The sequence below is a fragment of the Taudactylus pleione genome, unplaced genomic scaffold, assembly GCF_031769625.1.
Source record: "Taudactylus pleione unplaced genomic scaffold, aTauple2 ptg000792l, whole genome shotgun sequence".
Taxonomy (NCBI): domain Eukaryota; kingdom Metazoa; phylum Chordata; class Amphibia; order Anura; family Myobatrachidae; genus Taudactylus; species Taudactylus pleione.
The window spans coordinates 1,655,680-1,671,035 of NW_028285194.1; the positions used below are offsets into that span (position 1 = coordinate 1,655,680).

Below are 15,356 nucleotides of genomic sequence, written 5' to 3' on the forward strand. Positions count from 1 at the left end.
GGATTTCCCTCGTACACCTGTGGACCAGTCCGACCTTGTTGGCTACTATATATCCGTAACAAGTGGTGGACAAAGCAGCGCTAGTCAGAGAGGCTATTTATGCATTTATTTGACAAATTTGCTGATGCTGGAAATAATTGGAAATTAATGAGAGCATAAAGTGTATGAGGTCTCTGTGATGTCACTAAATTATAGACAAATAAATATTGGCTCCGCCCTGAAAATGGCTACAGACAATTTGTATACAGTAGATCTTCAGGTGCAGTTAATATACAAAATTAATAATGTTATCTTTCCCCTGTTTGTCTTATCACTGCCAGCACTAAAATATATTTTAATCCTTTTTAGGGTTCTTTGAAGCATAAATAACTTAAAATAAATAAATAAAACCAATTATATTAGTTTTTCAATAACTTTTGCATTAATAAAACATACATGCTTAACTATTGGATTTAAAAATAGTAAGTAATAAGTTCTAAATCGATCAAGCTATTTCTATTTGACACTTGTCTAGAATAAAATTTCCAAACTAGAAAAAAAATAAAAATAAATAAAAACAAGTAAAACATCAAATTAAATTCCATCCCCAGTCCCAGAAATAATATTGGTACTATTAAATAGTGCAGGCCAAACCAAGTAATGACAATTATATAAAATGTATTACTTGAAAAAGGTGAAGGTATTTCCTCACCGACTAATAAATATAATTTCTTGCTAAGATTTAACGGTATTAAATATTTGCATAGAGACCAAAATGAGCACATTTCACCAATATATTTGTGTAGTGTTTTGAGTAAACATATTTTATGACTTGGATGTTCTTAACTTATCCACATGTTTAGATGAGTAATATGCAAAGTTTTGTAACGTTTATATAAAAAGTCATGACTTGAACAGATAACTTGTATGTGTAGTAGCTTGTTTGATTGTTTTGTTTTTATAACAGTATCCAAGTTTTTTTAAAATGTGCTGGATATTATCTCTGGATGCTGTAGGTGGCATTGGTGGTGGCAGTGGTAGGGACATGGTTTAATGCACAAAATAGGACTTATGTTGGAAACTGAAATGTAGAGGACTAGAAGAACTGTCTGATAGCAAGCTGTGTTTGGCAGCCTATAATATAGACCTATCATTATCAGTGATAGATATAATTTTGTCAGTATAAAAGACCACCTGTCATTTAGTCTTACTTGATTATATACTTATTCACCATTCTCCAGAGTGTCCCTTCAGTTGTTCTGGACCCAGAACTAAAAAAAAAAGAAATGTATGTCTCAAAATACTGTCATTGAAACATGCTGCTACTGTATTAGAGCAAACAGTGTATTTGAAGAGTGATTATAGGAAAGAATATGTAGGTGGGTTTTCGTGTCAGACGGGGCTTGCATTGTTTTTTATTTTCCATTGTTGTTGTCCCTACCTTTGTGACAAACATCTCACAACTAAAGCTTGCCTCAACAAGCCTTAAAGAGACAGCGGTTTAAAGTGCCAATTATGCGAAACATTATAATAACAAGAACACCAGATAAGAGGCAACACAGTTTATGTTTGGTAATGCAAAAACAATGTCATTTATGTGGATGTTGATCAAAGAAAATAAAGCTATGCTCATCCTCATGTTATTCAAACTCTATGAAGCACTGTTTCCGATTGGAGTGATGCAATCACCGGATTGTTTTGTCCGAAATGCATGTTGCACAACACAGTCCCATCTTTACAAGTGTATTACTTCAAAATAGAACTTGTGTTGTTTTATTCCCTAGAAATTAGGCTCTAGATGGCTCAGCAATGTGTGTTATGAAGAAAAAGACACTTTACAGAGTTTCATCCGAAAGTGGGTGTTTCTAGCAGGGGAACAGAGGGGGGGTGGATGTAGCCCCATTCTGTGGCCACGCCCTCCCAGCACTTAGGCCTGCTGGCTAGGCGGCCCTTGACATAAAGCAGAGTTTGGGTGGATCAGTGCTGATTGTGGGTATATCAAGGCGGGGCATATTTTGTTGTCCCAATTTCGTGTGCCTGAATGTTGGGAGGTACAGTATGTAATCTGGCACTTTAGTATAGGAGCAGACAGACCAGATATTTTGGTAATATGGTAACACATGCACTGTAAAACTGTACTAGATCACAAATTACTGTTTGTACTACACACTCAATGTTTGACCCATACTTATTTATGTTTCTTCCTAGGGATCTGGGAAGGGGAGGGACATGGTGCCGACAGGGCCGGCGCTAGGCTGTGCTGTGCCCAGCGCCGTCCTGTGTTGCCGCCCCTTCCCTCCTCCGCTCCCTCCGCCTGAGCTTAAATATCTCCTATATAGCGCTGGGAGTGAGGTGGGCAACAGTAGCGGTCTGGGCGATGGACCGGCTTGCCCGTGCCCGGAGCCGCTACTGGGTGCCGACAATCACGCCGTAGTGCATATGATCCCCCAGATTTGGCAATAGGAACGAGTTGTCAATAGCATAACTTACTTATACCAATATATAAGAGTTTTTCACCTTCATGTTAGGTATCTTTTTTTGCTTGGCAGGTGTTGCTGGACTATAATACCTAGCATGCCTCGCCAATCAGTGTGGTGGGACTTGTAGTTCAACAACAGCTGGAGAGCTGCAGATTACACAATCCCTAAGTAAGCAGATAAAGAGGCAATTTCCTACGTAAATTACATTTTGCAGGTGTTCTCACCTTTTTTTTTCCTCCTCCATCTCTCTACATATTTGACATACATTTTTATCTCCTTTGTCCTTGGGAAAAGAGTAACAGTGGAAATATTACAGCAAAGTTTTCAGCTGTCGTGAACTCCAGGGAAGATTGATATGTTCTCCAAGCCATCTTTGCATATTGTGCCTGAATCTGTCTCCAGGCAGCAGAAGCTAACCCCTTTTCTGCCAGAGAAATCTCTTCAGTCATTTTCTCTCTAATACACTGTAGGCCCGCTGGCAGCAACACGATTCTGGGAGACAGTGTGAGTAAGTTACACTCTGCAGAGCAGCAGCACTGCAAAACCGGCTGCAAATTAAACAGGAAATTCACACTCCTCCCTACATTACAGCACATTTTACTAATAGATTTAGTACAAATAGGTTTATTTAACCTCTGTTGTAGTTTTTTTTTTTATATATATATTTCTGCAAATTTGGCAAACCTGACAAAGTATTGAGGGGTTTTAAGTTCGGTAACAATTTGAAAATATTGAACACAGAGTAACAGAAGAAAATGAAATTACAGCAAACAAGATATTCCCTAAGGCAAATGCTGTCATTTAGTACTCCTACTATGCATAGTTTTTGCAGCTATGAATGATATGGTATATAAAGAGCATGTTTTTCAGTTATGAGTCACATTTTATGTTCCATGTAGTCAGTTTAAACTATATTGCTATTAATCACTATATAATAAACTAAAAACACTTAGTTTATCATATTGGAAAACTACTTGATAATCACAAAACATAATTGTATGGCTTATTTACAGTTACATTTCTACAAACCATTTTGATTAAATTGTGACTGATATCTAACTTAGGGGTCTGTTTACTAAGCCTTGGATGGAGATAAAGTGAACATAGATAAAGTACCAGCCAACCAGCTCCTAACTGCCATGTCACAGGCTGTGTTTAAAAAATGACAGGAGCTGATTGGCTGGTACTTTATCTCCATATACTTTATCTCTATTCAAGGCTTAGTACAGAGACCCCATATTCTTTGGTCCATTCCTTAACACAGGAGTGGAGAACTGAATGCATGATGTCTACATTGCAAGAACCCATGGCAAAATATTTTGGAGGGGATCTACTGTTTGTTTTCCCATAACCTTCACTCTGAGCATTCACTGCGGCCTGCGCATGTACAGTGAAGCCCTGTTGAGGCATTATTGCATTTACTCTCAGATGATAGTGGGTGCAGGCAGTTTCCCCCTCACCTCCTGGGCCTGTAGCCCGGGGCGCCAAGAGGGGGGGAGTGGGTACTAATTACCCTGGCCAGGGCTTGCTGGAGGGGCCCGGCGGGGGCCCGGGTCCGGCACCACTTTCCTCTCCCTCTTACATCACAGCAGCCCAGCACACGCTGCTGTGTGCTGGGCTGCACTGGGAGACTGCTCGCGGCTGCTAAGCGATCAAACTGATTGTGCCCTCCAATAGTTATGCGCCAGGCTGAGGGGGCTCAGAGCGCCCCCTCCCCATTGCGCAGCACTGCTGCAAACCTTTACTTTTTGTACAGAAGGGGGTGTGGCAACACCTTCCGTGATTAGGTCACGCCCCCTTTTACCCGGGCCCGCCGCGGCTCTTGACGGGCCTGCCTGTAGATGCCCATTGCACACCCAAAAATGATGGCTGATTCACCATTGGAGGCAAGGAAATTTTGCATCTACTGAAATCAACACAAATTATAAAACCAAAAAGTAAAACAAAAAAGTATAAAGTATTTTTTGAGAAATTTTTCCAAGGGCCACTGAGATGTGGCGTGTCACATAGTGAGAGCCTGAAAAGACTGTGGCGGCAGCTATAGTACTAAAAATATTTGTAGTACTGATGAAATAGTATAAAAATTATCAATATAACCAGAAAGCATGTAATGGAGCCTATCAGAGAATGAGGACCTTATTCAGAGGCGGCCGTACGGTCTACGACCGCACGGCCGCCTCAATGTTTTGCCAGTGCGCATGCGCACGTGGGAGCCGGCTCCCTTGTGCGCATGCGTGAGACCCGCTACGGCCGACAGTGCTGGTCGTAGCGGGTCTCTTTCCAAAGGGGGCGAGCTGTCGATGTTGATTGACAGCTCGCCCCGTTTGGAAGGCGGGCCGGGAGGGTGGCAGCCCAAACGGAGGCGTTCCCATGGGAACGCCTGCCGTTTGGGGGAGGCCCCACTGACATCACTAGTGATGTCAGTGGAGAGCTTCCAGCTCTGACAGAGCCAGAAGCTCTCCGGGGCTTACGACAAGTGAGACCCTACCCTAGGGTCTCGTCGTAAGCCCCGATGGTCGCGATGGTCTCTGACCATCACGACCATCACCCGAGCGGTCGTTAGAGCTGTGGGTGTTAACCCACAGCCTAATGACCGCAACAGAGGCGAGCGGGCGGTCAGGATGCAAGTGGCCGTCCAGTTTCTGAACGACCGCTTGCATCCTCCGACCGCCTCTGAATGAGACCCTGAGTGCTTTGAACATGAAGATAAAATAAAGAATGTCCACTTTGCCTTGATTTAATATTTCCTTTGCATTAATGGTGAATCTACGGTTTATGCATTAAATAAACAGCCTATGCAGAAAAGGCAACAAAATCAAATGTACAAGTGTTACAGAGAATGTATTTTCACTCAGCTGTTACACTGTTATCACACTTCTCTTTACATGCATTGAGAAGCCTTGAATATTTTGCTTTGCAAAGTTTTCTTATCAGTTGTAATGTAAGCAAGTATTACCACCCACCTGAGAAGAAAAACATGTTATAAAATATACAGTCGTGATGAATCATGTTTTTGTTAATGAAATCTGATAAGTTTATCTGTGCGTTTAAAACAGCACTAAATATTATATTTGTGTCTATTATAATTAATATTATTCTTATTATTGCTAGAATAAATAGAACTGTCTTTCTGTGTGTGCAAATTCATATTCAATTCATATTCAAAGTGCACCAGATAATAGAAGGGTTATTAGTAACAAATTGCATATATGCTAATTTGCAGCAAACTATGCAGCAACTCTCTTGGGTGTTATAATTGTGATCAGTGACAGCACCACTGCTTTTAGTTTGAACATAACCTTATTTGTTGAAATAATCGGAATGGGTATGAAATACCGATTTAAATCCCGACTCCAGAAGGCCGACAGGACAAGATCCCGACATAATCATGTATCCATCGTTGTAAAAAATACTCCTAGTTATATTTGTGTTTTTGCTTTTTTTCCATTCTTTTATATTTTTCTCAGGCTTCTATTTTATTTATATATCCATATCCTTCTGTGCTTTTTTTTCCACACTCTAGAATAGGGACTGAAGGCTCATTTTTTACAGTTGAACACTCCATCCTTCTTGATAGGCATTGTGTTTCGGGTGCTGCTTCAGGGCAAATTCAGACATCTCTGCTCAGAGAAGGAAGTGTCAAGTTTTGGTTCCCATTTCGTACTTCTGGAACTGTTTAGGGAAGGAAGCACCTTTACACCTTTTATTGTTCGTGGTTGCTGACATCACATCCTTCCGTGACCACTTGGTGTGTGTTTCCTGCCATTCTGTTAAGATTCTCCTAAATCAGAGAAGACAGAAAGACAGAATATAGACATTCAGAAAGCATTAATTTCTGGGCAGATGATCAGCTTCTGTCCATCTTATTTTTTTTTTTCCTAACAGAGGCTTAAATCACTCTTCCTTCTGTTCTATGTTCTTGCCGCAACATACGGTGAACAGAAGTCTGTGAAATTGAAGTTCCTCATTTTTTTAGTGAGCAGTCTGATTTTTCTGTTTGCTTTGCAGAATGTTGCAGATTGCCCATACTCAGATCCTCTGCTTTTTGGGGGTTTTTTCGGTAATTTTTTTTAAAAAAAATTAATTTAACGTAACATTGCTTAGCAGAGACTGTCCTAGTGATTCAGCTCCAACAATTTGTCCTCATACATATTTTCCATGTAGAATTTAAAATTTTTGCCAAAGGCACACACGGAATAAGGTAATAAGACCAGTGTATATGTGTATGGGAAATTTACATTTTTGTAGCTCACTGATTATTGAAATGAGGAAAATTTGCATTTACATTTCTTATATATGATATTGTTACTCCAGGCCTATAAAACATATAGCATAGGTCACATGCGTCTGTTCTTGGTGAACACACAATACAGTGTGCAGGTATGTTCTGGACAGAGTCATCATGTTTCCAGAGGGACACTTATGACTCTCCGAAGTGCTGGCTCCGCTCTCATTAACCTCTATCTTGTCACAATCCTTAGATGATCCATTATTTTCTCTAACAATGACTGACAAGAACTCTGCTATATGTCTCCCTGTTAATTAATGTTATGTATGGTATACGCAAAAGCATTTTAAGACAGGAGGGGACAAGTGTGAAATTTCCTGTGGACCCTCTATAAAATTTAGTATGGTGCATGCCCATAAGATAGCAAAGATTCCAGCGCCAATGATTTCTTCAAAAACATATTGCCAGTGCCATATTTCCGATGAAATCATTGTAATAATGGCGCCAGTGGCTGCAAGGTAAGTAATTGTAATGGATGCATGGTGCGTAGTGTGCCCCCCCCCTGACTCAGGGTTCCATGTGGAGCCATTCAAATGATACATATCATTTTCCCTATATCCATTTATCAACTCTTGTATAGAACCCCCATTTTCCTTCCATTTCTCATATTATAAACGGGAAGCAGTCGGGAAGCCGATGGACGGAATCCCGACCGCCGGCTTCCCGACTGTATAATCCCAGCAAGGGTTAAATTACAGGTGTCGAAATCCCGACTCCAGTCATTTTCCCTATGCCGGGAGGCCAACACCCGGCTCACCAATCGAAGGTAAGCCGGGCGACAGGAGTGAGCAGCCGCGTGGGCGGGAGGGGGGGAGGGTTAGGTTTAGGGTTAGGCACCCCGCCTGGAGGTTAGGATTAGGCACCCTCCCCGGGAGACTTAGGGTTAGGCGGCTGGGAAGGGGGAGTTAGGTTTAGGCACATAGAGTGGGGATTATGGTTAGGCACTTGGGGGGGAGGTTATGGTTAGGCACCCCAAGGGAGGGTTAGCGTTAGGGGGTAGAATAGGTTAGTGAGTACTTACCTTTCTACGATCTGCATTTTCACTGCGGCCGGCGGTAAATCATACTGAATCCATTATAAACATATACATATTTCTCACCAATGCTTCCCTTATCATTGTGATAAAACACCACCAATATAGTGGGGACATTTCAAATAGATTAGATTGGTGCCTTGCATGTTATTTTTCTGTAATGTTGCTAGAGTCATTTAATTACAAAACCTATGGTAAGGATCAGTGGCGGCTCCTTACCTGTCGGGCCCAGGGGGGTCTGTATTTGTGCGCATGCACAGGATCGCGATCCCGCGCATACACACAAATTAGCACACTGGCTGGCTTCCTCATTGGCTGCAGCCCCTAGAAGCTGGTAAGGGCTGCCGTAATAGCATGGAAGAGCACTCTCTGCTACTGCAGTCTGGACTGGCAGTCCCAGGTGAAAAAAGCACCTCCCTCTGGGACTGCCTGTTCGGCTGTGATGTAATTAGCAGGGAGCACTGCCATAGGGTAGTCACTGCCACTGCTAGGCAGTCTTTGTGGGTGGTGGATTTTACTGGGCCATCACTGGTAATGATTACATCTGGAGATAGAGCTGTATTTTGCCAATTTTTGCTTGTACCTCCTAGGAGTGTGAACAATAATGAGCATTTTTAACATTATAATGCATGTTGTAATTTGTGCAAAAACATAACGCAAATGGCTACACACATTCAAATAATATATATGTAGGTTAGCCATTCTTTGACAAACTTGTGGTACAGTACTTGTCAGTTAATTTACTTTTGCTATCCAAGCTTGTGGAACATGTTATGTTGTGTTTTAGCCTTGTCATTGAGGCCCACTTCCTTATACTTAAAGACAGGAAGTCTGATGTGCATAGGAAAACATATTCTGCCCAATCACTTTTGTGTAATATCTTCCGTTCTGATAAGCTCCAGAAACTATTACTGATATATATATAGAGACGTTATTAATAACTATTTAATATCAGGCATTGTGTTTTAGGTTAAGTTTCCCTTTCAATTCCAAACAATAATGCTCAAACTGTGAAAAGCAATAAGAATAAAACTAAATGTCAAACCACGCATACTTCATTTTTGGAATATGGAAAAAGTAGACTACCAGATTTATTTATTACATGGAGGTGTATGACATTTTTTTTTGTTACCAGGAAATGTTGTTTTAACATTATCTGCCTTTAAAGTCCTCTTTGCTCTTTTTTGTGTCATAAATTATTGTAAAGCCTTTAGACTCCCGTTTGCTCATGAAAGTAAAAGAAAATGCTAACGGTTCAATCACTCTCTTGCTGCCTGAACGAAGATTGCAAATGATAGCTCACTTATAGCCTGTTCAAAGGAGTTTAAATCACAATTGATTTACTCCCTGACTGAGCTGCCAATGGAATAATTGCTAATGGCTTCACAAATTAGGTGGGATGGAAGGTAGCAAATATGCTTTAAACACAGGAGGTTGATTGGCACCAGAACCCAAAATCCTGTTATATTTACCGGCAAGACTTTGGAAAATGTTTGCGGCTACTTTTTCTCAGGCCATTAGCAAATAGTATATCGTGACTGGTGAAAGCAGTTATTCAGTTTAACTGACATAAACTGTATTTTGCAAATGATTGCCCTGAATATAAGCATGAAGGGGGAGATGTATTAAACGTTGGATAGAGTTAAAGTGGAGAACCACTCATCTTCTAATTGTCGTTTATTAAACACAGCCCGTATATTGGCAGTTGTAAGCTGATTGGTTGGTTCTTTATCTCTCTCTCCACTTTATCTCTCTCCAAGATTTGATGACTCTCCCCCCATGGAGAGCAAAGACATAAAACCATAACCTGGAGTTAACTTTTCCCATACAGTCAGAGCCGGCTAAACGTACTCCGGGACTATAAGCCACATGAGTGCAGAGCAGGCTGGAGGCACTGGTGTGGCGATCAGATCACTATTTTGTATTTTTAATTGAATTAAAATACTTGGGCACCGAAGTGCATTGGGTGGCTGCATGTGCCTCAGCAAGGCTACTTTTCTGCTGACTGGTCCGGGAGAGAGTGTCAAGGTTTAGTTGTTCAATACATTCATGATACATTGGAAATGCCATTCATCAACGTTGTTTTATTGATTTAACCCATGACTCTCACAATACTAGTAGTCAGATCTGCCTCTTCCGGGAGTAGTGGAGGGGGATGGCCAGGCTGGCAGTGGTAGAGCAAGCACTTTGTGCATAAGCATAGTGTGCAGTGGTCCCTATTGTGTTGAGAACTTCACCAAAGACACTACAGTACTTGGTCTAAAAGAAGCCATGCATGCAGTCTTCTGCTAAAAATGCCAGTGGAATAATTAGTGCACCCACCTTTGATAAGTGTCCATCGGCTAAAGAGCACCCACTCTACTATTATGAGCATGCCAAACTCACATGCACACTTAGAAGAGCTGAGGGGGCCTCCAGGGCTGGGGGGACCAGTATTACTGAGCCCCTATCACCGCCAGCTAACGTAGCAGCCACATGTGCTTCTCTGCTGATAATTACACCAATGTACTCAAGGGTCTATTAAATTATCGGGAGGAGACCATTAAATCTGGTAATAGTGGGTGTTTTTGGCATTCATAGGGCTCCTCACTATTCACCAAGCCCCAAAGCTATCGCCAGGTATCGCATGGGATAGCCTTTGCCGGTCTCTGCCGGTAATAGCTTTCTCATAGCACTGGTCAATAAGAAAAAAATGCTTTATTTAATGAAATATTTCTATTATTTAACTATTATTTTTTTTCTTCCCATTTTTAGAATTTTTGAGGACTCTGCACTAGAAGCCTTGGACTGGGCTCCCTGTGCAGTTTGCAATTGTGCCCCATAATGGCCCATGTCACATGTGCGCAGAAAAGCCCTATAGTGGCTGTTGAGGACACAGGTCTGTGCTTACCTGTGGTGGGCCAGTATCACCAGTGCTTTGCTCATCTGCAATGATGATATTTTATAAATAGCAGATTTTCTAAAGCTTAAATTTGCGGCAGTATAGAAAATGTCTCCTTTTTTTGTTAAATAGACCCCTTAATCGTTACATGAAGCTGGCCACATAAATTCATACACAAACAATACATAATACTTTATGGACAAACCATTGAAATGTGGACAAGTTTAATACCGAATACACTGTAATACAGTAAACTACAGGAATGTCTGTATTAAATAGTAGCCAGTGTGGATTTTACAGTCTTGTTTGATAGCTTGTGATTTGCAGAGAGGATCCTTGTCTCCAAGAAAACATTATTTCTAAAGGAATTGGCCCCCTAGAACAGGGATGAACAAATCATCGGTTAGCCAAGTAATGCAAAACTATATTCCCCATGATGCTCAGTCTCTTCTAGCCTTGTATTACTTTCAGTTTACTTTCTTTGGAGAGTATACCTATAAGATATTTGTCATAATAATAATAATAATAATAATAATAATAATAATAATAATAATAATAATAATAATACATATATCTAAATTGTGAGGCTTGGATGTTTTTGTCTCAATTTTTGTTTTTGACCATGCTATATAATTAAGCTATATAACATGGTGTAAGCGATATGTCATACAATTAGCACATACATGTTATAACATAGGTTAATTACAGGTAAACTGAGGATGCTATATTAAGAATATGTTTCTAGATCAGAAAAGAAACATGACCCATACCTTGTTCTTTAAGTACAATACAATGCCAGCAGATTGATAGCACAAAGTATAAATAGGATAAGGAAGTTTTTGTTTCATCTTTGACCCTGATTCCTTTATGTGACATGACTACACAAAATGAATGCAATTACATCATGGAAGAACCAAAGTTATGTGTAATAGATCTTCAATGGTTTACGCTTTTCAGTGCAAGACCTACTTTTGGTATGTACATTAATAGAACATTAATATTAAGCATCATGTGCATATTATAGTATGAAGTGGTATCGAATATAACAAATATCTAAGAATACAATAATTGTTATTAATAAGCATACAAATAAAATAATAAATAGCAACAAATATATGTATACATACAATATATATATATATATATATTATATATATATATATATATATATATATATATATTTTATATATGCGTACACACACACTAGCAGTTCTGTTACTATACAGGAGTGGGTAAAAGGAATTTGGGAAGAGTTAGTGAATATTTTTCTTATCAGTTGCATGCTATTATTTACTTTTTCTGCAAGCTGTTTCGAATGTTTTGTTTGAAAGTATGAAAATGTAGACCTGATAAGCCTAGTGGGAGGGACCGATCATTATGTTACTGTACTGGGAGAGGATTGTATCCTTCCTGGCTGCTCTGTGATTTCTCCTTTCTCACTGGGTTCCAGAGTCGTGATCCATAAATCAGCTTTCATCCTTCTAACCAATCATGTAAGCTGTCCGCTGACCTTCCACCCCAGTGTACACAGAGGCTTATGTAGGCATAGTGCTGTAAGTGGATAGTGGCACTGGCTTCAGCTGAAAGAAAGGAAGGGAAGTAGTTCCATATGTCTTTCCTGAGGATTAGCATATTGGCTTACGGTTACAGAGAAAGCCTATTAAGCTCCTTTGGGTCCTGCATGTGCTTGTGAACTACTTTATAACTTAATGTCTGAGGTAAGAAGTCTGTCAAAACATAGGAGCAAGTGTAATGTAATATGGTAGCATTTCATGCTGTGTCTGATGTTTTGCGAAGAGCAGACTTTATCCAGGTCAATATATACAGTAGAGATAATGAAATCAATGCTTTTTATTGTCTGACTTTTTATTGATTCATTTCTCATTTTTATTATTAGTATTTTACTTATTAGTATTGTTGCTGTTATTATTATTATTATTATTATTATTATTTAGCAATTTGATGGTGTTAGAATATTAGTTGCTTTCATAGTTTATGATGGATTTAGGAAGTGGCTTATTGAGATATCACTTGAAGGATCTTAGTTGAATTAGCACAACATTGATCGTGATGTACAGTATACTAATGTATAGACTCAGTGTCTGACTGCTATGACTGCATAGTTATTCTGCTTGGTATTACTACCATATGTGTTTACAAAACATGTTTCTGGCATTAATGGGAAATGATCTATGCTGTGTTTTGTAGCTGTAGTTTTTGACTTTGCTGTGTTTAATATACTGTAGCACAATGCATCTTACTGATTGGGATGTCAGTAAATGTTATACATAGTTCTGCTAGTGTTTGTAAAAGGTCCCAACTTCTGTCTGTCTAAGCATTATGTACAACTAACACACAAACACATAAACATATATATGCACATTTAATAAAAAATAATTGTGCTAGTTCTAGCGGTGGTGTTAGGTAAATACATTCTTGTATTGATTTGCATATACAATGAATCACTCCCTATGAGTATATATACATAATAAGAAAAGATATTGCCTGATAGCGGAATTTTATTGCAAGTGCTAAGTCAAATAAGGAACTTAAGTGAATAGGATACACGAGCCGTGTTTTTATTTAAAGGAACCGGCAGTGTCTCAGTACTCATCCCCAGTGTGTAGCAGCTTTTCTACCTCAGCAGCTTTGAATTAGAGCCAAACAATGGATTAAGCTGCCAGGACATCAGCTTAGTGTTACTTCTTGCATTGGAAGAATCTTTTAGTTTGGCTGGGAGAAAAAGCAAAAGACATCCCTGAGTATAGAACGGTTGTTCTTTGCATTAATGTTAACTCTATAAGTGCCAGAGGGCCAGCACTTCACATTTAGATAAGTTTGCACATTATAAAGTCTGTGTTTTTCAATGTTTTCATTTATTATGTTTTAAAATGCTATTTATTGGCCTTACGAAAGTCAGAAACCTTGCTTATAGAAACCAGCGTCTAGCAAATTACCTTGATCTCCCCTAACGCGCTGTGTAAACCTGCAGCTAGCGCTGTGATGGAAGCGTACTGGTTTTGAATAATCAGCGTAACCACGTGCATAGTCAAAATAAAGAATTGCCAGGACAGCAGAAATCACTCAGCTGGCCAAATTAGCACATGTTTATTAAGAGAGATTCATTTTATTTTTCCTTCTCTGTCAAACGAAAAAGAAGCTGGCACAGTGTACATGGCTAATTGTTTTGGTATGGAGACTTGCAGATATCCGGTTATGGCCAATGTTTAAATTGTTATATCGTGTGTACATGAATCTGTTTAACCCCAGTTTTCTGTTCAAGCTCAGTGATTCACATCTGTCCTGTCCAATCAGCTGTGGGAGGGGAGGGACGTGATCTCTTCATTTTGTCTCAAATCTGATTGGACAGGTGAGAGGTGAACCCCAGATCTACTGTGCTGATGAAAGTGACAGGCTTTCATATGTATTGCCCTCCTAAATATATGGCAGCCTACATAAAAAAATTGTCAATGTATAGGATAGTTAAGTTCAATTTTGTTTTTTAATATTTGCGTTTCTCATTTTATAAATGCAAATGTCTTTCTCACAAACAGGTACGGATGTCAGGATCTATAAACTGAAAAGGACAAATCAGAAAGTGAAAGAATTGTCAACGGGAAGAAGTGAGAAGGGTAGTAGAAGGAAAGATACATTGTTTCAAGGACGAGAGAAGGAAGAAAAACGGGGACTATGGGGAGAAAAAAGATTCAGATCACGAGGATAATGGATGAACGTAACAGACAGGTAGGAATGAACGGATGGAGAATATCATGGACCAACCCATCAGTACGGAGAGTCATGAGTCTTTACTTAAGAATCACAGTTGTATAATTAGTCACAGCGAATAAATTGAGAGGTGCGCACAATGTACAAACATTGGGTTTTATTAAATTGTACAAATAATTAATTGGCAAGAAAGGCAACAGTGGTTCTAGCTCAGCGAGAAGAATAGAAACAGACGATCGAGCTCACAGGAAAACTTGACACCCTCTGATCATAACACTGTATAATGATGGTGAATAGGGCTCGGCAGCTCAGCACTGCATTGGAGAGACGAATATTGCACATATTGCAAATAAACCTCTAGACTACAAATGTCTTACTGTGCCTGGGTAATATAGATTATCCCTGCACTGTAAAGGTCAGGTTTTTATATATTAAATAATAATAACAATATTTTTATGAATAAAGTGACACAACAGAGATGTGTTACTTTAAGAGACATTGTAGATTTATATTGAGGTTACTGAGCTATTGGAGATGGATTTCACTGTTCAGTAAATAAAAGCAGTGTTACTCAAACAACGTGCTGTGGCACATGAGTGTTCTGTGAAACAGAACGTAGTGTGTCGCAGTCTCTGGCATCTAATATAGACTATTCACACACAGCAGGTGCTGACAGCAAATTATAGACACCAAAAAAATCCCAAACTGACTGTACTTCTCTTGTCTGAAAAATTGTCCCATTTTGGGGTGTAACGCTGTAGATTTTGAGGATAAACTCATACAGTGGCCCCGAAGTGTCAGTTAAAAAAAGTTGCTCATTTTTAATTCAAAATCAAATCTCAGCACTGAAAATTAGCTCTTTAGAACATGTAACATAAAGAATGAAAGATAGTGTCAAGAAGACTTACCTCTATGTCTGTCTGTTATTACCCTGTTTTGTTCTATCAATGTTTCCAATTGTAAAGCGCA

General features: G+C 39.5%; 1 protein-coding gene across 12 annotated transcripts in view; it reads left to right on the top strand.

The window, feature by feature from the left end:
- The window catches only part of MEF2C (myocyte enhancer factor 2C), a 281,785-nt gene that overhangs the window by 139,186 nt on the left and 127,243 nt on the right, over positions 1–15,356 (top strand). For 11 of the 12 annotated variants that reach the window (XM_088457942.1, XM_088457939.1, XM_088457941.1 and 8 more), the window contains one exon: positions 14,216–14,405. In XM_088457942.1, coding sequence (XP_088314068.1) covers positions 14,352–14,405 — 54 coding nt within the window. In that variant the 5' untranslated portion in view covers positions 14,216–14,351. Of the gene's footprint in view, positions 1–12,295; positions 12,380–14,215; positions 14,406–15,356 lie in introns of those variants that run through there. The other variant, XM_088457933.1, reaches the window with a different exon arrangement.